The sequence below is a fragment of the Agelaius tricolor genome, unplaced genomic scaffold (genome assembly GCF_023055355.1).
Source record: "Agelaius tricolor isolate 1412-34295 unplaced genomic scaffold, bAgeTri1.0.p SCAF_71, whole genome shotgun sequence".
Lineage (NCBI taxonomy): Eukaryota > Metazoa > Chordata > Aves > Passeriformes > Icteridae > Agelaius > Agelaius tricolor.
In genome coordinates this window covers 768044-791438 of record NW_027269331.1, presented here as the reverse complement: position 1 = coordinate 791438, position 23395 = coordinate 768044, and the positions used below count along the sequence as shown (strand labels likewise).

Sequence of the window (23395 nt, the reverse complement as noted above, 5' to 3'; positions counted from 1 at the left end):
GGAGGAGCAGGGCTTCCCACACCTTCCCCTTCAGGAGCTCAGCTCAAAGGGAGTGTGGGTTTATTTTTCTTTGCCCTCCTCTTCATCTGGAGGATCACCAGCATTGTTCTCAGAGCCGTGACAGACACGGAGGGTGCGTGCTAGCGAGACTCTTGCAGAGGGGTTTTGCAGCTGGAGCTCCACCAGCCCACTCCTGGGCATGCATGGATGGATGGATGGATCCCCTGACCTTCCTGCATGGTCACTGTCATCTCACTCCAGCTTCAGGAGCAGCCACTCTCCTCAACAGGTACTATAAGCCGTCCTTGGCTTGAGATTCATTTTTCTCACGAGCAGCGCTCGGTTTGAAATTAATTTTTCTCACAAACAAAAAGCTTCTATGGCATTTTAAATGTCACAGAAAGAAAACACAGAGAGGAGCACGTTTGTCATTTATTTTTGCTGCTTTAAAAGTCAACCAGCTTCTGCAATGCTCTGAAGTTGGTCTCGGGGCTCAGCGTCTAGATGGAGAGTGGGGAAGCTCAGAGCATTTTCAAATTGCATTTCTGAAGAAGGATCTGGGCATAGGGCAGTCTCTTCTCCATCCATTCCATCCATTAATCCCATCCTTCCATCCATGGGTCCAGCACTGGTGCAGCCTCACCTCAGGGCACAGGTGCAGCTTTGGGCACCACAGTTTGAGAAGGATCTAAAGCTATTGAAGAGCATCCAAAGGAGGGACACGAGGATGGTGAACGGTCTGGAGCTTCTTGGGGTGTCTGTGCAGGGCCAGGAGCTGGGATCTGATCCCTGTGGGTCCCTTCCAGCTCAGGACATTTTATGTTCCCTCTCCTGTGGGTTTTGTTTTGCAGAGGGCAGCCCAGGGACATGGGATGGGGAGAGGCAGAGCTGCCAGGCCAGCAGAGCCCTGGAGCACAGGAGAGGATTTACCTCGGTCTCAGGGCAGGGCATTGGCTGGGCTGATCTCAGCAGCAATTCAAATTAACTAACTAAGTATTAACTAACAAAGTGTGGCCTCCAGTCACAAAGCAAGGGCCTGATTGTCCATTTCAGCAGATGGGATTGAGCACTGGAGTTACAGTAGTGTGGAACTGGGATCATGGGTGGGGAACAGAGCCCAGAGCTGCTGATGGATATTGAATGGTTTCTGTATGGAATGCCTCCTGCTCTTGTCTCTGTATGTACATCCTGCATGATAGTAGAGCCACCAAGGGCTTCTCCAAATTGGATGAAGACTTACTTAACAGCCAACTGATTGCATTTGAAATCTGACAAAAGCAATGCCTCATAAAATGAAAAAGTAAAAATAGAACTGAAAGAGAGCTGTCGTCCTTCTCGCCAACTTTTCCTGTTCACTGGACAAGGGGATATATTTGCATACTGATTTTTTTCATTCTGGAAAGGAAGGGTTGTGCTTTGGAAAGGAGGCTCTTAGAAAGCTGCAGTTCCCATGTTTTTCATCCATTAATGAAAAACTGTCCCCACTGTCAAGCAAACAGAAAACAGGTGTGCTGCATTTTTCTCCAGACTCTTGGCACTGCAGACTGCTGCAGCCCGTGGAAGCCAGAGCTCTGTGCTGTACCTGGAATCTCAGGTAGCAGATGTGAGGAATAACAAGGTGCTCCTTTAATGTGTTCTGCTCCCCTGCTCTGTGTTTAATGCATGCGTGGAGGTTTCCTGTGCTCCCAGCTGGGCATGGCAGCACAGGGAGCCCTGGGGGAACCCCTTGGCCTGGATTTGGAGGCTGTTTTGTGGCTGTGCAGTAAATACAGCTGTGCTGCCTGCAGCCCTCCAGAGCACGGGGAGCTGCTCTGACGTGTGCAGGCGCTGGCTCACACACACCAGGGACGTGTCTGAGCACCAGGAGCACTCAGTGCTGACAGGGAATGTTTTGTCTCCAGTGTGGAAGTTAGAAAAGCTTTATTTGATTTTGTTTTTTTTTTAATCTGATCAATTGTTCCACGTGTTGATATTTACAACTGTCCATCTCCCCTGAGAACAAACTGGTGGGTCACTGGTCAGCTTTTCCCTTGGCCAGCATCCACCACAGGAGCAAATGTGTCCAGAAAGGGCTCTGTGCTGGAAGGGAAGTGATGGGACTGTGCTCATGTTTGCTTCAGCCCTTCCTCCTGGGGAATCACTTTTTGCCCTGTTGGACCTTCCAGGACCTTGCTGGAAGGGAGGGTTTGCTGGAGGCTGCTTCAGAACTCCAGAAATTCTGCAGCAGCAGAGCCTGGGCTGTTGGAATGAGCCAGGACACTGAGGACTGTTCCAGTGCATGTTAATGTCAAAGTATGAGAAACAAATGTTCTTCTTGAAAAGTACCAATTGGTTTAATTTAGGAAAGGCTGTCCAAGTTGTAAAAGTTAATGGGAGAAAAACTTCTCAGGAAAGAGTTGATGGGCAGTGATAAATCCTTGTTTTCTGGAGGAGCTGTGGTGCCCACTTCTCACCTGTTCATGGCAAAGGATGTTTCCAGCCCTTCAGATGTACTGGAGCAGTGTGAGGGTTTGGATAATGCGGGATCCAGGTGTAAACATTCCCTTTTAACAAAGGGCTGCCAGGAGAGAAGGAGTTTTGCTGCAGGAGCACAGGTTGTGTGTGAACAGGCTGCCTTGGAGCTGGTTTCGCAGAGTTTGTGTCACTCCAGAGCAGATTTTAGAGTTACAAACTTCTCAAAAGCCATGTCAGGGTGGAAGATCTGGCAGAATGCTGGGCTGTGTTTGTTTTGCTCTTCTTCTGGGCAGGTTTTCTTGGGGCAGAGCAGGCAGACCTGAGCAGAGATGGTCACAATTCCCTTTCCTGGGAGGTGAGGAATGCTCGTGGCAGGGCTGCTCCCTGTGTGGTGGGTGCAGGTGGGGAGCCTCTTGCCTGTAGGACCTTTTTTGTCAGCAAGATTCCCCTCTTGGAAATTATTGGCAGCTGGCGTGATAATGAGTCCATTTCAATATAAATGAGCTTCATTTTATTAATTTCTGCCAGCTCCTGAGCAATTCATGAACTGCTTTTCAGATCTCTACCAACAGCTTGGGGGAAGAGGGGGAGGTAGGGAGCAAAGAAGGGAACATGAAGGAAAAGAAAGAAAACGAGAACATTTTTAATTTTAAAAAGAGCCAGTGACTCTCATCTCTTTTGAGAATCCAGCCAAGAGTGAGGATCACACTTTCTCCACCAAGCAGCTCCAAGAACATGAAGGGCAGCAGTAATCCCTCCAGCAAGGTTTTTGCTCCTTGGGACCTGTGGAGGAGTTTATAACTCTCCCAAGTCTGTGTGCAGCGTTGAGGTGATGTTTTGGTGCTGGTGCTTGGCTGGGAGAAGGGGGAGTTGGGTGAGAGCTGGATTGAGAATGCACTCAGCCTCTCCCAGGCCTGGATTAGAGCTGGGCTCCTTGCAAGGGAGCTCACCAGTGGTACCAGGCCTGGAAAGAGCTGGGATTTGGTGTCCACATGAGCTCAGTGTCTGACTCAAGGACTGTCCTAAGGATTGTCTCAGGTCTAGGTAAGCACAGACTGTTCTCTTGTATCTGCACCTTCATGAGCACAATTAACCCGAGAACCCTTGCTCACAAAACCAGATGTAAATGCTCTGCCCCAATGTCTGATTCACCCTTGGAAAATGGCAGTGAAATCCCTGCCTGGAAAACCTCCCTTTCCATGAGTGAGACAGCCTGCAGGGAAACCTCCTGTGAGCCCTCCCAGCATCTCCTGGGCAGCTGGGCTCCCCTTGCTGCCAGAATTCAGCCCTGCTCTGCTGGAAGGTGCCTCGTGGTGGTCATCCTCACATGCAGGTGTGGTTTTGGCTCTGAGCTCAGACAGACCGGCCTCAGCAAGGCAGTGTTCCGGTCTGGGGGGATTTTGGTTGGGAAGAGGAGCTCTCCACGTCCTGTGGTTGGGGCTGGTGGTGCTTGACTGGGTTTTTCATTTATTCTGCCACCATCAGCTCTCAGCATCCGAATTTTGCCCAGTGTTCCTTAGGTAAGTGCTGATGACAGCCCCCTGTAGAAGATGCTCCTGTCCAGCCCTCGCTGCTAACCCTGCTCTGTCTGATTTGTTTTTCTCCCCTTTCTCCCCAGGTTTTTGGCATGTAGTCATAGACTCTGAGGCGGGAGTCATGGAGTCGCTGAGTGGCAGGTGCTGACAGCTTCTGCAGCCCCAGTAACTGCTCACTTTGGGGTCATTGGCAATTCTGTACCTCTAAATGCCACAGCTCTCTGGGGGAAGGTTGCGCTGGATACCGGGACTGCCTCGGAAGGTACAAGTGCCTCCCTCGTGTTTCTGCAGGGCTCTGCTGTGCTCTGGGCCGCTGGGGAGGGCAAGGCTGCATGGCTGGCTGCTGGGCTGGGCTTTCCAAGGGTGGCATCCCTTCCTCCCTCCCTCCTCCTCTTACTTGAGCTGCCTCCGGGGTCGTTCTGGAGTCCATCCTGTGCTTTAGCACATGTGAGAGCGGCTCACACAAAAAGAAGTGGCTGGTTAAGAGGTTCTGATGTGAAAACAATGAAATACGCCGCTGGAGTTTCTGAGAAACTCCAAGGCTTTCTGTGGAATTTCAGCCTCTCTGTTGCCCTTTTGAAAAAGCACATTTTAATTACAATAAAATGTGTGTGTTCACACTCAGTTATTAGTCTTGTACATTTTTCTATGTGGTTCTGGTGAGTTCAGTGAAAATCTTTGTTGTTGGCTGGCAGATTTTAGCAGAAATTTATTTCTGTAGGCTCACTGCCCGCTGTGGATTTGATCATTGTTCTGGTTCTCACAGCCTTCGAGCTACGCTCCAGGAGAAAAATACAGATTTGTCACCAGGGCCTCCCACTAGAATCTAATTTTAAATTTGCAATCTGTTGTCTTGTGAGGTGCTTCAAATTTGGTTGGAAATTTAGTATTTTTCAGATATGCTCCTGGAATCTAGAGGTCCAACCTTTTGCGGGTTCAGGAGTTAGTAACATAGGTTTAATTGAAATGAGTATTCTGGTTTTGTAATTATTTTAAGAAATAATTTAATATCAGGACAGGGGAAGAGGAAGGAAAATGACTGTTTTTAAAGGAAATTGTGTTCTCTGAGAGGGCCATCATCAGTGGTCATCTAGAATGTGATATAATTTATGTGTTACCATTTCATGTAAGAGTCATCCAGCAAAACCTCAGCAGTTCAGCTGGAGGTCAGGCTGCTTTTCCCACATACCCAGTGTAGGGAACACTGTTTTTCCTGCAGAATTCATGCTTTCCCTGCTGGCAGCCTAGTCTTGATGTCAGTCTGAAGTCTGAGCTTTCAAAAAGCATATCTCAGTCCTCTGTCCTGTCTCTTGGTGTGGAAGCTGGCTTAAAGGTGACTTTGTTGAAGTTACTGCATTTCTGATGTTTTCCCTGCCATGAACCAGGAAGGAGCAGGTTTTCTGGGGGAGAAAGCCCTTTCCCAGGATGGATGGTCAGGCCACTCTTTTGGGATGTGGAGGCAGAAGCTGCCACCCCTCGTTTGCCTGGCTTGGGCTGCAGATACAAATCCGCATCTCGGGCAAGTGCCTGAGTCAGGGCAGGGTGCTGGTGCCTCCTCAGGAGACGTGCCTGTCTCTCTGCTTTGCTTCTCAAGCCTCTCCCTCCCAGAGAGAGAGAGAGATTGTGGCAGAGGCCCTCTATTCCCACAAAAACTTTGGGTTCTGATGAATCAACATTTTCTGCTGAAAACAGCCAGTGGTGCTCGCAACCCTGTGCTGATCCCTGCAAGGTTCAGGGTCACTCACAGCAGATTCCTCCCACCACCACAGACCTGTCTAAAGCATGCAGATGTGTCACACTGGGTCTGTGTCACATCCTGGTGGTACCTTGATGGGTCTTTAATGGTGGCCTTTGCGTTTGGCTGCTGAGCTAACAAGGGGAGCCTTTGTCCTACCAGCACTTGCGTGCAGCTCCCATTAACATTACTCATTTTCTTAATTTGATACAGATTTTTTTCATGGAGTGTGCTAAATGCAGTTAAGCCACAGACAGGCAGCATCTGGCAGTCGTAGCTGAGCGCTCCGAGACGCTGTTGCCCCAGGGTGTCTGCTGTGGCCCGTGGGAGGGGGAGGCTGGGGCTCCCTCCCCTGCCCAGCTCCCGCTCCTCGCTGGGGATGCTGCAGTCTGTAGCAGGGCCAATTCCCCTCTCAGGGCTGCCTTTCCACATCTGCCCGATGCTCTCGGCTCCCGGCTGCCAAAAAACGAGGAGGTGTCGCTCTCCAGAGGCACTGTCCCCTCCTGTCCCCACTGTGTCCCCAGACAGGCACCCTTGTGCTGCCTCTGGCACGTGCCAGGCCAACTAGCTCAGCAAAAACTAACTCATAAGCTTTTCTTTTTGTTGTTTTTTTCTTTCCCCCCCAGATGTATTTTCCACTGTTTTAGTGGGCTCTGCTGCACGAGCACTTGGTCTGGTTCAGGGTAGCTGGTGGGAATGCTCAGCCAGCAATGCAGGAGGGAGGCAGAAATGGGGTGAGAAGGTAGGATTTGGGGGGTCCCTTTCAGGTCAGGAGCCCCCTCAGCCTGACCTGCTGGGGGTGACTGTCCCACCCAAGCTGTGTCCTGCCTGTCCAGGGGAGATGGGCTCTGCCAGGGGATGGTGACAAACTTGGGGATGGCACTGTCTTGCATGGCTGGAGAGCTGGACAAGCTGCACTGCCTGCAGCCACTGGGCAGCGTTTGGGGATTCAGTAGGATTAGGCAGGGCTTTGCCAGGGTGCAGGGGTGAGGTGTGGGCTCACTGACAGCCGTTTGTGGATTTGCAGACTCCTCACCCAAAGTGCCAATCCACGGAATTAAAAAGGGTCGGCTCTTTGCTTTGAAGTCTGACACTTCTTGCCAGTCTCTAGCAGATACTTCATTGTGTGAAATCACTCCCTGAACATTCCTTCTGTGGAGAGAAGACTTCCCTCCTTCTTTCCAGGAGAGTGTTATTTCCTCTCGGGATGCAGCCTGAGCTGCTGCTCCTTTCCTCACCGAGCCCACTTGTGCTCCTGTTGCTTTTCTGGCTTGGGGAAATCTTGCCTGGTGTGGTTGGAAGGTAAAGAACCATTGCAGGCTTCAAGAGGACTTTTAGAACTGCTCATTCTCCTTAGGGTGAGAAGGGATGGCTGGAGATGGGATGGATGGCTGGAGGCTGGGGATAAGGGGTGGAAAATCCCCCCAGATGGAAGTGTGGTCAGCAGGAGCCAAAGCAGAGGAAGCATTGCCCTGAGAGGGTTTCCTCTGCAGGATGGAAGCATTGAGGGCTTGTTTTAGATATCTGCAGAAGAAAAGATGCAGGTTTTGTGCTTTAAAATGTTGAATAGCCAAAAGCTGGCTGATGGTTTTTCAGTCTGTATCAAAGAGCTGTAGCTCTTGGGAGATAATGAACCCTTGTCTAGGGATTGATAAAGCTGTCTTTTTCTTTTTTGTTTTAAGATTTAAACCTGCCCTTTATTCAGTGCTTTTATTTTTCTAAGCAAGTCATGGCAGCCAAAGGGAGTTCTGCCATTCATTTCAGTAGATGTAGGGCATTTCCTGCTGTAGTTTATTTCACATGCAATTGTATTTATGTTCAATGCAGAAATGCCCAGATATTGATGGTGTTGTCTGTTGCTCCAGCACTGAACAGACTTCTAGGCTCAGCCATGAGGAGCTTTGCTGGGCAAGGAGCAGAAGCACAGTCCTCTTGCTGTGGTCAGAAGTGTCAGTGCAGAGCTCAGTTCCGCCGTGCTGTCCTGGTGTTTAGTGCCATCAGTTCCTCACTTTCAATGTGTTTATGTAGGACTGCTTCAGTTCTGTGCAGCAGCAATTGTGTGTATACAGATAGTGAGGGAAAATACTTGATTGCATTCATTCTGGTTCAGTACCCACCAGCATCCTGGCAAAGGAGAGGAAATTGTCCCAAGAAATGAAAAACTCCAGATTACTTTACTGTCAGGGCAGCTTTTTTATTTTCAACCAAAACTGATGGAAATGTCTCAAAACAAAGAAGTTTTGTCTTGGAATTTCTTTTCAAGACTGATGGACTATTTTTCTCTATGTAGTTGTCTCGTGTGTAATTCAGGATTTAATTTTGAACTTTGGCATTTACTTTTCTTCTTCTTCTTGCCGTCAGGCCAGAGGGGAAGGACCCAATACTACTGATAAAATATTTCTGACATTTGTTGAGTGAGATCACAGACCTCAAAGTGTTTCCCAAGGTTGAATCAGATCATCACTCCCACCTCCTGGATGGGAAACCTGTTCCACGGCGGGACGTGCACAGCTGAATAATGCAGGAGGCTGGGGCTGGGGACACCAACCCCGTCCCTGCGTTCCAGCTCAGATCAAAGAGCTCAGATCTGCTTATCTGCTTCTGAGGGAGTGGGAAGGAGAGGTTATTTTTGTCTAGTCTGAGTCACTCATGCTAATTTATTTTTCATAATATGGCTTTCTTGTGGGGGACTCTCCGTACCTGCCTAATGTTGCACAGTTTTTTTGTTCCAGAAATCAAACCTGCCATTAGCTCGCTGCCAAACGGGTGGGTTTGTACTTCGCTGTTTGGTGCTTCGCTTTGCAGTTCCTAGCCAAAAAAAAGGTGAAATCTCAGCTAAAGGTGTACATGCCTCTCCTTTTCAGCATCTGTTACCTGCAGATAAACAGGAGCTGTTGATTTTTTGAGTCTGTTGACTGGAATGATGGCGCTGATGCTGAGGGTCAGGTGAATGTGCACAGAGCTGAGATGGCCCTGTGGTGCTAAGCTGGTTCCAGTTCACACCGAGCTCCAGGGTTCAGTCCTTTGCTCTTCTGCACTCTTGTTTTGCCCAAGTTTGTGTGGCTGTTTGCTACCTTCTGATTTAACTGCATTTCTAGGTTTGCTGGTACGGCTGCTGGCTCCCACAATTAATTAATCTGGGGATTATTGCCGCAGTTACGGCAGTCCCTGCGAGAATCTGCGGTGTAGCTTTTGGGACGGGCTGGGTAATTAATTAAATTAAAAAACGAGTTGTTGATGCACCGGGGTGTCTGCACGCCTGCCTCCCCTAACGCTGTGTCCCTTGCAGACCGTGACGCCATGGGCAACGCGGAGAGCCAGAGCGTGGAGCAGGCCCTGTACGGGGACAAGCAGCCGGCGCTGGGCCGCAAGCACACGTCGCGCTCGCTGCGCCTCTCGGGCAAGGCCTCGCGCCGGGCGCGCCACGCCTCGTCGGGCAAGGCCGCGCACCACCGCGGCTCCGAGGTGAGCACGCGCTCCAGCAGCACGCCCAGCATCCCGCAGTCGCTGGCTGAGAACGGCCTGGAGCCCTTCGCCGCCGCCGAGGCCCGCCTGGAGGACTTCGGCAGCGCCACGTGGGCCGAGCGCGTGGACATGGCGCTGCGGCCCGTCTCCTACCACACGGACTCGTCGGTGACGCCCAGCGTGGACAGCAGCACGGCGCTGACGGCCGCCTCCGTGCACAGCGTGCCCGACTCGGAGGAGAGCCGGCTCTACGGCGACGAGCCGCCCTTCCTGGCCGAGGCCGACGCGCGGGCGCTGCGCTACGCCGCCAACGGCGCCGCCTTCGCCGACGCCGCTGCCTTCAAGAAGAAGCGCTCCAAGTCGGCCGACATCTGGCGCGAGGACAGCCTGGAGTTCTCGCTCTCCGACCTCAGCCAGGAGCACCTGACCAGCAACGAGGAGATCCTGGGCCTGGCCGAGGAGAAGGAGGCCGAGGCGGCGCGGGGCCCGGAGGCGGGCGGCAGCCCCCAGCCCCTGGTGGCCTGCCAGCGGGCCAACTCCATGAGTGACCTGTACTCCCCCAAAACCCCCGGGGCCACCATCAATGGGGGACCCCGAAACGCCTTTGGAGGGTACTGCCGGAGCCTGGTGTCCGACATCCCCGAGCTGGGCAGCCATAAGATGGCCTCGGTGGGTGCCGAGGACGCGCCCTCCTCCTACAGCAACTACAACACGCTGCCCTGCAGGAAGTCCCACTGCCTCTCCGAAGGGGCCTCCAACCCCCAGATGAGCCATAGCAGCAGCATGCAAGGCAGAAGGGCAAAAACCACACAGGTAAGGCGGTTTTCTGCTGGGCTTTGGCATTTGCTGGGCTGGGCCTATAGATGGAGGTTTTCTGGGTTTCCTTCAACACCCCCTTTCTGAGCAGAGAGCTGTTTCCAGAACTAGCCAGTCTCCAGAGCTGGCTCAATTCCATCGCTGTCCCTTCTTCATCTGCAGCTCTCCTTGGACCTTTTGCTCTCTTCACTGCCTCTGAGAAGGGGAAATCTGCATTTGCCAGCAGAAGATTTCCCTGCATGTTTTGCGGTGCTGACGGTTCCTTTTTTCCCAGGGTAGCTGCCAAAACTGATCACTCCTCTGCAGAGCTGCGTCCCCCTTCTGCCCTCCCTGCCTTGTCGCCCTCCTCTGCCTGCACTCGTGGCTGGAGGCAAAGAAAAAACCTGTCAGTGTTTCCCCTCCATGCTAAACACTCCCTGGGCTGAAATTTCACTCTTCTTATTAGCTGATGGTAGTGTCTGTGCAAAACATCTCCCCAGAACAGCGCCGGCACTGCCAGGCCTGCTGTAAACTGAGAAATGATGGGGCATGGAGATGTGTGGAGAAGATGCTGCTTCTCTGAGCCAGGGACAGCAGAGACTCAAGAGAAGCTTTGCTGTCAGGTGCCCCTCCTGCACTCCAGGCACCAGGCCTGTGATTTTGGGGCTTTCTTACAGGTTTCCCTGCTTTTTCCTGTCCTGCCTGATGGAGTTTCTGCCTCAGGCTGCAGGCAGTGGTTCTGCTGGCAGTTTAGTTGTAGAGAGGGGCAGAAAGGAGTTCCAAACCCTGCCCAGACTCGTGCTGGGATGGGGCTGCTCAGGGACTCCCTGGCCATGCTTGATCTGTGGAGATGGGCTGCTGCTAAATATAAAACTGGCATGCTGAAACAGATGCTGCAGCGTCCCACAACAGCAGCTTTGTTCTTCAAAATCAGCTCTTTGCTCTCGGAGGTGAAAAGCCTTTGCTGTGCCAGGGCAGGATAAAAACCTAGAGAACAAGAAGAAAAAAAAAAAAGGGTTTTGGCAGCCTTGGACCTAACAGCTTTCCTGAAGATTGTTGGGTGCAGCCTGCTTTCGAGGGTATTTAAGGAAAAAGAGAATAGAGTCGGTGATGAACAGCCAAGCATTTGTTTTTCTTCTTGGTGCCTGTGCTGGCATTCAGAAGATTCCTCTGAGGCATGTAGTGAAAGTCTGGAATTTAAGTAGTATTTTGTGAGGCCTCAGCCATACCCAGGGAAATTATTTCGTGGGGCTGGTTTCACTGGATGGATCTCCCGAGACAGGAGATGATGGCTGTAAGGAGTCTTAGCAGTGATTATTACCATGGATAAATTCAACAAAATTAAAGCTTTGCAAAGGTCAAAATTCCTCCTCCCAAGTCTTTAATCCCAGCAGCATCCTGTAAGTATAAGATAGTTGTCAGAAATGAAGTCATGGCAGCCCCAGCCTAGCCTGAGCAAGCTTAGGGAAATGACTGCCATTGAGTGTTTGAAAAGGCAGAAATGAAGTCCAAATTTGCACACAAAGTGAAAGGAGTTCTTGGTGAGCCTGATGAGGTGGCTTTGGATGGGGTGAGGGTAGGGAAGTGACCAGTCTGTGTCTGCAGTGTCTCACACTTTGCTCCTCTTTCACTGCTGGTGTGGAGTGTGCTGGGGGCTGAGGCTGTGTCACTGCCCTGCTCTAACTGTGCTCCTTGGCACTGTGCTGGCCTGTGCCAGCTGGCACTGGGCACCTTTGGGGCACTTTTGTTTCCCTCTGCCCTCCCAGTCTTTCAGCTCTTTTATCTTTACACTCCTGGTGACCCCATTGCCCCGGAGCCTGCCATGTGTGTCCTCCTGCTGGACAACACTTCCTGCTATAGGTGTGTGTTTTGACCAGCCTTTTAAACTGCTTCCCCCACCCCAATCCCACAAAATCATTGTTGCATCTTAGGGCCATGAGGCCACCACACAAAGGTGACCCAAGGCCAAGTGTAATGGGGTGTTGGACACAGTTTTCCCTCTTGGCCTCCGGGCCAGTGAGGTGTCACTGCTCCATGGAGTCACCTAATGGGTTCTCCTAGCCAGGAGTGAAGTTTCTGCCCAGATCCCTGTTGTCAGCCCTCACAAGACTTTGGGGCTGTGTTTGCCAGTGGTTTGGGCTTTTTTCCCCCACTTTTTGGAAAGCTGTGGCTGGGATATCTGCCTGTTTCTTTAGTCTCAGCTGCCCAGGTGCTAGAAGTGCTGGAAGGGCCTGATGATCACTGGTGGGTGACTTTTGACTGGTTTAGTTCCTGAAGAAGGGTCTGAGGGCACAGCCATGGCCTTGTGCCCTGGTGTTTGATTCCCAAGTCCAGCCACCATTCCACTGCATGCTCAGCTGCATTCATGAGCACCAGCATGGTTTCTGTAAGTTAAATTTGCTGCAGCTTCTCACTAGCTGTCCTGGAAAAGTGCATCCCAGAAGGAAGATGCCAGAATCATGGCTGCACATGTTTTATTCCAATGCCTTATCCATGGGTTCTTTGCAAATACGTGGTTTACATTAAAGGGAAAAACACAACACGCCAAAACCAGGGAGGACAATCTCTCCCCATCCAAATTTAAACCTCCAATTGAGCGGTGGGAGTCCCTCTCCAGTAATGGGAGGGAGCTTTTCCCCATGGAGAGACAGTTCTGTTCAATATGCACAAGCGATTAGCGCTCCCAGGGTGGCTCTGGGGCACCCACGCAGCAGTTCTGCTTTCCCCAGCACTGTGCCATTAAGGGCTCAGCTCTGCCGAGCCAGGCTTCCCGGGGAGCTCTGCTGGGATCTCTTTGGCTTTTGGAGCTGACGTTGTGTAGGTGGAAAGGCCTTAATTGGCTGCCATTTGCACCCATTTCTCCTGGAAGGGAGGAAGCACCGCTTGGATACAGCTTGTTCTGACTGTGGGCTGTGTGATCCCCAGGATCCTGCAGCCTGTTTTGTGGGATCCAGATTTTATTTAGCAGCCCTGTTGTGTCCTGGGGCAGCTAAACATCTGCCTGCAGGAGACTCCCTCCTCCTCCTCCTCCTCCTCCTTCTCCTGGTAGACATTCAGGGACAAATATACCCCATGCTCGCCTGCTGTTATGAGCCCTGATTGACATTTTAAAGAGGGAATTTCCCAGAGGAGTTGTGGCTGCCCCTGGATCCCTGACAGTGCACAAGGCCAGGCTGGACAGAGCTTGGAGCAGCCTGGACAGTGGAAAGTGTCCCTGCTATGGCAAGGGGTGGAATGAGATCGGATTTAAGGCCCCTCCCAACCCAGCCCTTCTGTGATTCTGTGAATTAAGGGATGAAAACTTTGAGGTGTGGTTTGGTGCCCCTTCCAAGCCTGTCTTGCCACCTCCTTATCCCATATTCCTTGTGAAGCTGAGTGGGGGGGAAGGAACAAACTTCCTGCCTGACTCACTTGGAAGCTTCAGCGCCAGCTCCAGGCCATGTCCTTGGCGTGTTAAATCCCCTTTTGTCCAATTTTCACATTTATTACTATTTTTAGGCCTCTCTAGGTAGCCTGCAGGAATTTGGGATCTCAAACCTTAAAAAAAAAAAATCCAACATAAAAATTTTTGCAGAATATGCAGGAGATGAAACCAAGGGGGTTTGTGGGAATTAGATCAGGATGTACAGTGAAACCAGTCTAAAATGAGACAATCTTTCCAGCTGGTATTATTTTTTTACTGTCTCAGGGAATTTCATAACTGGTTACAGTGTTCATTATGTTCTGTAGGATGGCTAAACTCCAGAGAGCTGACACTCGCTTTTAAGTTGTGTAAAAAAACTTTTTCACAAAATCGTTTTGTGGCTTTGAGGATAAAATGGAAAAGGGCTACACTGGGTCAGTCCCATGGAAGCACCATCCAGCCCAGTACCTTGTTCCCCAAAAGTGCTCAGGAAAAGAGATGGAGTATGGGGTGAATTTTCCCTCGGGGCATTTCCCCAAAGCCAGCAGGTTAGAGATTCCTTCCTGTGCAAGGAATGCATCCAAGGCTCTTGGGCTGACCTGTCCCCTGTGGAATCTCTTCTCTGAAATCATTTTCTGCTTCTGGCTTCCCCTGCATCCTGTTCACTCTCTGCAGAGCACTTGTGGCCTTCCAGCCAGCTCTTCCAGCCCTCCTCAGCCATGGCTTTTCCAGGCAGAGCATCTCCAGCAGCTGGAGCTCTGCTCCTCTCAAGGAAGGCTGCCTGGAGTCTGGAAAACATGGCTGTTTCCAGCCCAGGTGTGATTCCTAATCGAATGGATCTTTAATCTGAGCTGTTTGACTCCAGGTGGAGTGGAGGAAGGAACTAGAGACAGAGTTGAACCAATTCAGTGATGATTGCTGGCACACGGGTTAGTGAGTAGCTAAGAGCAGGGTGCTGCTGCTTGGCAGCTGCATTCTGGGGCTCACTGATTCCAGTCCCTTTCACAGATTGTTCCCGAGGTCTCAGTGTAGCCCAATCCACATTCCCAATCCCCACAAGCTGGGAATGGAACTGTTTGGCTTCCAAAAGCTGGGACTGGGACTGTTTGGCTCAGCTGGATCCCATTGAGGAGCAGGGCTCAGCTGGTCACCCTGCTGAGCCTCCAGGCAAACCACCCAGAAAAACCAAATATCTCTGCCTTGACCCCCAGGGCAAGGAAGGGCTGGGAACGGGCTAGAGGAACTGAAACCACTCGTTTTTGGGGCAGCCCGGGCTTGCACCGGGGCAAACTGCTCAGGAGTCCCCATCTTGGTTCCTGGCCACAGCCCTGGAATGCCCGGACCAAAGGAGCTGTTTATAGCCTGGCTGACTGGAAGTGGATTCGGTGAGGAAGGCTGGATCAGAGAGCTTCAGAGCCAGACTCCGAGAGGTCTTTCCTGCCCTGTCACCCAGATGGAGGAGATTAGATCAGGTATTTCCTAGTCGGGAGAGTTTAAAGCAAATAGTCACTCCCTTCAGAGCACACAGCTCTGCCCCGGTGTTGTCAGGGAAAGGAGCATGTGAAAATTGGTGTTTTGGTCTTCACTGGCAAATATTTTGATACTTTTTCAAAGACCTTAATTTGTTTTTCTTCCCTCTCTCTCGGCCGGAGGCCAAGGGAAATCAAATCACCAGCCCTGATATTTGATCTAGCTCCACTCAGGCGTGTTTTTTTAAACAGTAGGACTTTGTCATTCATACATCTGAAGTGTATATAACAACATTGGCAATAGCTGTATTCTCTGGGAAGCTCTACACCCTGCATGCTTTTACTTCCAAGTGTTTTGCACTGAGAAATCACAGCCAGGTTGCCCCAGCTGCTTGTTTGCTGGGCTGTGCTCACTTGCATGGGTGCAATTTGCAGGAGTGCTGCTTCCCAGTGAAGTGCTCCGTTGGAATGCTCCTTTTCAGAGGGCTGCAGTGTGTGATGGGGTGCCTGGCTCTCCTCCCTGATGACAGGCACGATTCCCCTGCTTCCTGCAGCCTGTGGTTGTTCAGGTGAGCTCCTCCCAGGTGATGTGTTTGGGTTTCAAGCTGCTGTTCTAGCAGCTGTCCCTCATTTCTACCCTCTCGGGAGGAACTGCCTCTTCTTGGCTTCAGCAAACAAAAAGTAACCCAACCCTGTGTTTTAATTTAACTGGGAGGGTTTTGATGGCACACTGCCCTTGGTTTAACTCGAGCACAGTTTGGCTGCTTTTATTGCTTTCTGGCTAACTCAGCTCCTCTGGAAACTTCTTCAGCTGGGTGGTCCTGGGATGAGAGCAGGGTAAATTTGGGGGTTCCTCAGTGTATCCTTTGGGAACAGAGGCATTAAACACTGCAGCACCCGAGAACTGAGGGCATGGAAGGTGGGAACTCACCTCAGCTCTGTGCAGGTGTCAGGAGCTGCATGCAGGGACCACACTGAAAGAGGGGATTAGGGCTGCATTCTCCTTCATGGAATTATGGATTTAGCACCCCTCAAAAGCCAGGGAGGAGCTGGTGGGGATGATTTCATTTTCCACATTTCATGTCTGACAGCTCCAGGGCTGCAGGACTCCCTGTGTGTTCAGGATTTGCCTTTAGAGCACCCAGGGTAAGGAAGGCAGGTTCCTTGGGGAAGCTCAGGGATGATCTTTCTGCCACATACTGGCTGGAAAACATCTGGGGAATCGGTGAGCCAAAAGTGCTGCCAAGCCTGGTGCCTAGAGCTGAGGTGACAGCTTAGCCCTGAGACTTTCCCAGGGATTACTGCCCAGACACCTGTGCCTGTGATTCATCCTTTCATCATAAGGCTGGAGTTCATTGCCAGGAGGAGTATCTGGAGCTCTGGGCTAGTCCCTTTTTGTCAGGAGCAAATTTGATTTCAGAAACCCATGACCCAAACCTGCTTGCTTATTAAATTACCCTGAGCAGCTTTTAATGGCACATGGAAGGATTTGTTTATTTTGTTTTTTTCTAAATTGAACTTTTTAAAAATTTTGACTCTTTCAGGCATCTCAAGAGCTGCTGCCCCAGTGCACTGAGTGCACAGAAGTAGGAATCAAACCATTTCTCCCACTCAGGTTTCATGATATATGATTTATCTTTGCTCCTCGATGTGACTGTGGAGAAAGAATTCAGTTTGGATTTGCAGCCAGCCATACCTTGACCATCAAATGATGGCAGAGTCAGTACTGAAAAGAAAGGAAAAACACTTATCAGGCCAATCTTTCTCCACAGAGGAGCTTCAAAGGGACAGCAGTCAGATAAAAGCATGCAAACCATCAGGCTGCTGGCCCATTTGAAATGTATTCCGTGTTGCTTGCCTCAGGAGCAGCCAGACAGGTTGTGTGCAATCACTCTTGCTGAGTGTGAGCATCTGATTGCTCTCTTGCTCAACAGGACAGGGAACAAAGGACATGCACTGGCTTGGAGGGAGCCCCTTCCCAGGAAAACCCTCAGCTGGACTTTTAATTTCATGGTTCATTCAGAAGGGAGTTTTAACCATGAGGACAAGTTTATATATTTATGGAAGTAAGGTTTTTCCTACTGAAGCAGCCCCAAGTGCCCATGAATCAGTGCTGCTGGTGGGGCAGGAGGAGGTGATTCACCCAGGCCTGTCACAGTGTCTGTGGCAGGGCTGGTGGTGGGAACTGCAGCTCCTGCAGGCGCTCAGAGTGTGCCCAGTCATGAGCCAGAGCTGGGCAGGGCTTGTCCCATCCTGTGCTTTCTTCCAGCAGAGGCCAGTACCAGGTATGTTCAACACGGGGACACTTGGAACCTGTCCCAAAGCTCCTCCCCTGATTTTTGCTAGTTGAATGTAGACATTTTTCCTAAAGCAAAGAGGTTTTTCTCTGTTTCTCTTTTAAGTTTAGCTTGAATTATTTACCAGATCTGGCTGCAGCAGACATGCAGAGGTATGAGTACCACGTGAGCATGTGCCAAAGCTACAGCACCCAGGTACATTAGCCTGATGTAGCTTTTGCATTACAGCTCTATTCCCCACTGCCTTGTTTTGCTTGTTTTGCCTGAAACCCCGTGTTGATGTGAAGAAACAACCCCGTGTTTAAGTGGGTAGCTAATGCTTGCAGTAGCACTTTATTTACCCACTTGGTTCACTTGATGGGGTTGTGATAACTCATTCCACTTCATTGCACTGGGATGCTCCTAGGGCTGCCCTGGCACGTGGCCTTGTTGGTGACAATGGCCCCATTCAGCCCGGCTGTGCTCCTCATTCCAGGGCTGATCTCTGTGGCACCGGGCGCCGCTCCCTCCTCTCTCCCTTCAGCACTGTGTGCTCAGCCTCCTTCCACAGCCCCTGGGCCCCTCAGGGACACCCGTGGTGCTGCTCCTCCAAGCCCTTGGGCCCTGCCAGGGATCCAGATCCCAGTGGGAGCTCTGCTGCTGCTTCCCACATCTCCCCACCCCAGCACAGTCCCAGAGCCCATTCCCTTCCTTTCCTCAGCCCCTGCTCTGCACGTGCCTTTCTCCCTGCTGTCCACAGCGTGACCTTCAGTCGAGCCTGTGCTGCTATGGTTTGTTCCTGGCCTGGCACTGTTCCTCCCTCATTCCCAGCAGATTTCTGTGGGATGGCAGCATTAAAGCTGTGTGTGCTTTGTGCAGAACCCTGGGCTGAGTGTGTTCAGTGCAGCGCTGCGAGGCTCCCGGGCTTTCCCTCCCCTCGGATGGGAGTGAGCTGGTATTGCAGCAGGAGCTCAGAAGCAGAGACCTCTGAGAATGCCCTGAACCCTGCTAACCCCAGCCCTGAACCCTCCTAAGCCCAGCCCTGATCTCCTTTTGGGGCACACAAGGCTCCCTCCACACCACGTTTGATAACTCGGAGCAGAGCAGTGCTGGCAGCTCTGGGCTCGGAACTGCTCCCACCTTTGTCTGCTCAGACCCTCCTCCTGCCAAAGCCTTCAGGGGGCTGCCCACAAGCCTTTGGTAAGGGCTCTTGAGGAGTGGAAAGGGGAGTGCAGGGAGCAGAGGGGGATTAGGAGCAGGGCTGTAGCATTACACTTAAAAGATCTTTTGAGTCCAGCCTGTCACTTGCATTGTGGTAAAGATTGTGGAGGTCTTTGCAAAATGTGCTACAGTTTAACCTTATGAGCAAGTATAACGTATATATTTACTCTGAGTGCTCCATCCTTGAGGTTTTTTTATAAGTTACTTTTTTTTAAAAGCTGATATGCTCATACATTAGTTACAGAGTATAAGCCCCATTTATTGACAGGGAAACTGAGGCAGTTAAAACAATGTCTCACCAAGGTCATCTGAACAGGCTGTAGTCTGACAAATCCTATCTCCCTCAAGTTTGTGGTCTATTCTAGTAGTTCTTTGTTTTCTTGAATCAACTCATTTTAACTAGAGCATGAGATATGCTTAGTAAAATTTAATTGGCTAAGATTTTGGAACTAACTACATTGTTGTAGAGCGTAGAATGATGGAATCACAGGATTGATGGGTGGAAGGGACTTTAAAGCCCAGCCAGTGCCACCTCTGCCATGGGCAGGGACAGCTTTCAGTGTCCTAGGTTGCTCCAAGCCCTGTACAGCCTGGCCTTGGGCACTGCCAGGGATCCAGGGGCAGCCACAGCTGCTCTGGGCACCCTGTGCCAGGGCTTTACACCCTCACAGGGAACAATCCCTTCCCAAAATCCATTCTGAACCTGTTGCCTGTCAGTGTGACGGTAACTGGCTTCCCAAAACCAAGAGCATTGGGGCAGCAGGATGCACGTGTGGCTGTGGAGGCTGCTCTGGGTGGGGACAGGGCAGTGCTTCCAGGAAAGCCTGCTCAGCTCATTCACACGTGGAGCAGCACAGCAAGCCTGGCCTGGCCAGAGCAGCCTGTCTGCATTCAGTAACCAGCTGGACCAGCAGAGCTGTGCTCATCCAGCAGGGAAGGAAGTGCTTGTTCTTCCAGCTGGACTCCAAGTGTCCCTTGGGAAGCCGTGTTTGTAAAGAACGGGCCCATCCATTGCAAATTAATGCCTGGAAAGTTAGTCAGCCCCTGCCCTGCCCCTCAGCTCTCCTAGCTCCACAGGAGGATGGATTCACACAGAGCTGCGGGAGGGTTTCTTTGTTTCCACAGAACTGCTCTTGGATACAAAGAAAACTGGTGCTTGAACCAACATCTGGAAGCTTGTTTTCTCTCAAAATAAATACTCCATTCTGCTACCTCTTTTCAGAGACTCATCTTTTTTTAAATTTTTTTTTAACTTGTGAATCAAGAGCTAGCTGCTCTTGCAGGAGAGGTAGAGGTTGAAATTCCTTCAAAATTGAAATTCCAACCCAAAATTGGTTTTGGCCATATTTTTCGCTTCTTTGCATCCTCTTCACTCAAATACCTAAAATATTTACAGAGTTTGGCCTTTGTTTGTCCTCTAAAATCTGCCACAGATGCCTGTAGATACCGAGGTGGTGGTGGGCATCCCCCTGGGGGGATTAGCCTTGTAGCAGGGGCCAGCTGAGTCACAGCCTTCAAAACCCCAATTCAGTGGGATTTTCTCCCGTCTTGCTCAAATTTGCTGTATTTTTGTCTCTTCTGATCCTTGCACTTCAAGTTCTTGGAGACCAGGAAGGGTCTGTGGGATTTGGTGGGGAATATCACATGGCCCATCATTACAGTTTGTGATGAGAACAGAAATAATTTCAGCCACATTAACCTGTCAGGAAGGAAAAAAAACCAAGAGCCTTTTTGGTTACATAATTCTCAAAGGTCGGCCTTGGGGTGTCTGAAATGTATCTTCAGCTGTAGGTGTGAATGCACAATATCAATGTTTTCTCCTCAAAACGCGTAGGTTGGGCGCTGCTTTTCTCGACACTGCCAGTTTTTGCTACCATATGTTCTCCCTTTGCAAAACCTTTAGCACTGTTAACTTGGCTTAATGTAAACAGATGATGCTGCATCTCAGATTCCAAATTGCCAAATTGGTGGCTGTGGAGGCACCACCTGGAGCGGTGCGCGTGGGACTGGTCTTTGCTAACCTGTGCTGGAAGCTCTGCCTCCACCCTCTTGGAAATATACCACACCTTTTCCTCCAGCTGTTTGTCTCCAGAAGGGAGGAATTTTGCCTTTGATACCCCAAAGGCAAAGTGTGGACCCGCAGGGACTCCTGCAGCAGTCAGGTGTCATTGTTAGGCTGGATGTAACATACCCACGTGCTTAGGGTCTAAGAAGAAAAAAGTCTTTTATTTTGTTTGTTTTTTAGTTTGTATATTTTTAACAAAGCCTGATTTTAAGTGATTAACTCCATTATAATAACTTACTATATTTATTGGTGTACAGCCCCACCAGTACGGTACAGCCCTGGAGCTGTGAGATGTTAAATGTTGAAAGCACAGTGAAGCTGGAGGGAAATGCATGGGGCAGTTTCACCCTTCTCTCCAAGGTGGACAGTGCCTGTTTGTCACCTTTTCCTCCAGTTGTTTGCCCTAGGGATGAAAGGAGATGAGGCATTTTCATCGCCAGCAAAAATGGAGGCGTGAAAACCGTGGTGCACTCAGATGTAGCCATGATATTTTCTGAAAAATCCTTTCCTTAGGATTTTTCCTCCTGAGAACTGAGGGGCCTCAGGAACAAAATGTAAGCAATGGTTATCTGCTGCTGTGGAATGCAACAGGTGCATCTGGGATTGTTTCTAGTTAATGGCCAATCACAGCCAGCTGGCTTAGACTCTCTGAGATACAAGCCTTTGTTATTCATTCCTTCTTTTTCTATTCTTAGCTGGCCTTCTGATGAAATCCTTTCTTCTTTTAGTATAGTTTTAATGTAATATATGTCATAAAATAATAAATCAGCCTTCTGAAAGATGGAGTCAGATCTTCGTCTCTTCCCTCATCCTCGGACCACTGTGAGCACGGTCACACCCAGGCTCTTGGCCAGACTCTCCCTTACCCTGTGTCTCTCTCCCTCGCAGGACGTCAACGCGGGCGAGGGCAGCGAGTTCACGGACAGCGGCATCGAGGGCGCGGCCACGGACACGGAGCTGCTGTCGCGGCGCTCCAACGCCACCACGGCCAGCTACTCGCCGCCCGCCGGGCGCGCCTTCGTGGGCAGCGACAGCGGCAGCAGCTCGGCGGGCGGCGACGGGCTGCGCCAGGGCGTCTACGAGAACTTCCGCCGCGAGCTGGAGATGAGCACGGCCAACAGCGAGCAGCTGGAGGAGGCGGGCTCGGCGCTGAGCGACGAGCAGAGCAGCGGCACGCTCAGCTCGCCCGGGCAGTCCGACATCCTGCTGAGCGCCGCGCAGGGCACCGTGCGCAAGGCCGGGGCCCTGGCCGTCAAAAACTTCCTGGTGCACAAGAAGAACAAGAAGGTGGAGTCGGCCACGCGCAGGAAGTGGAAACACTACTGGGTGTCGCTGAAAGGTGCGGGGATGGCGGGCAGGGCTGTGTCCAGTGGGCACTGTGGGTGTCACTGAGAGGGGCAGGGGTGTGCCCAGGTGGGTGCTCTGGCTGTCACTGAGAGGGGCAGGGGTGTGCCCAGGTGGGTGCTCTGGGTGTCACTGAGAGGGGCAGGGGTGTGCCCAGGTGGGTGCTCTGGGTGTCACTGAGAGGGGCAGGGGTGTGCCCAGGTGGGTGCTCTGGGTGTCACTGAGAGGGGCAGGGGTGTGCCCAGGTGGGTGCTCTGGGTGTCACTGAGAGGGGCAGGGGTGTGCCCAGGTGGGTGCTCTGGGTGTCACTGAGAGGGGCAGGGGTGTGCCCAGGTGGGCACTCTGGGCTGTCGAGTGACTTCATGAAGGGGTGATTGATGCATCACGTCGGGGTCACCACTTGTCACCTCAGGTGTCCCCCTGACACAGGTGTAATTAGCGCTGAGTCCATGATGCAGAAGGCTGAACCATTCCTTTATTCTTCTATGCTATCTTCATCCTATACTCTTAAGAAACCCATAACCCCTTCCAGCCTGATGGATACAGCTTGGACCTCATTGGTCTACCAACCAAACACCACCCTTTGGTAGACAAATCTCCGTAGCACATTCCACATTTTCCTAGCAAGAGGTGCAGCAAGTGGGGATAAGAATTGTTTTAATTCTTTCTCTGAGCTTTCTCACAGCTTCTTGCAGCCTTTCCCAGGGAAAATGCCTGGGAAGGCCTGTTCCTGCTCTCTGGCCAGAGAGCTGCTGCCACACTGGATGTCACTGAGAGGTACAGGGAGAGTGGGCAGGGATGTGTCCAGTGGGGTGGCCAAACCAGGGGCCTGGACTCCTAAAAGAAGCTGCTGTTGATATGAGGTGTGCGGAGGTGGCCCTGCTGTTCTCCAGAGGTTTTACGTGGTGGTTGCTGATGTGCTCAGTGCTGGCATGTGTGTAGGCACCCCCAGGCCCAGCAGTGGGGTTCATGCCTTGCTTGGAGCCTGCTGGCACCTCCCTGGGCACTGGGTGTTCCCTTGGAGAAGGTGTCCATGGCTTGCTGACAGCTGAGTGAATACCTGTGTACCCCTGCAGGGTGGGGGGCTGTTGGTGGTGACAGTGGCTGCTGGTGTGCACACAGGGGCTCTGCCATGCTCTGCACCCCTCCTGTACCTCTCCTTCCCCAGGAGGTGCCGCATGAGTACAAATACTCAGGGTTGCAGCACGTCTGCAGGGTGGACAGGAAGCTGTGGTTGGTCACCAAGGCTGGCATGTGGCTCTGGCTGTGTCACCCACCCCGTGCTGGGCACCCAGCTGCCCTGCTCCCTCCTCAGCTGCCCGGGCCACAGACCCCCTTCTCTCTGGATTGTTGCTGAGCAGGAACTCATAAACTCATCTCCATGTGCTTCATCAGCAGGGAAATGGGAAGCCACAGCTTTGGGACTGGCCTCCCTCTCCTGTGCTGTGGCCAGAGCCATGTCTCCTGCTTTAGGTGGGGTTACCCAGAAGGCTCAGCGTGGTCAAACCCTGCCCTCCCCACAGAGAGCTCTTCCTAGAGCACTTTTATTTATTTTTATTTTATGTTTATTTTTAATTTGCAGCGCTATTTTAAAGCCAACAGCAAAGTTTGGAGCCAGCTCTTCCTTGGGGTG

The 23395-nt window shown here is 51.4% G+C and overlaps 1 protein-coding gene across 4 annotated transcripts in view; it reads left to right on the top strand.

Annotated features, from left to right (window-relative positions):
* The window catches only part of TIAM1 (TIAM Rac1 associated GEF 1), a 150959-nt gene that overhangs the window by 69451 nt on the left and 58113 nt on the right, over window positions 1–23395 (top strand). For 2 of the 4 annotated variants that reach the window (XM_071417920.1, XM_071417921.1), the window contains 3 exons: window positions 4073–4251; window positions 9014–10002; window positions 21307–21757. In XM_071417920.1, the coding sequence (XP_071274021.1) occupies window positions 9025–10002; window positions 21307–21757 (1429 nt within the window). In that variant the 5' untranslated portion in view covers window positions 4073–4251; window positions 9014–9024. Of the gene's footprint in view, window positions 1–97; window positions 290–4072; window positions 4252–9013; window positions 10003–21306; window positions 21758–23395 lie in introns of those variants that run through there. The other 2 variants (XM_071417922.1, XM_071417923.1) reach the window with 2 other exon arrangements.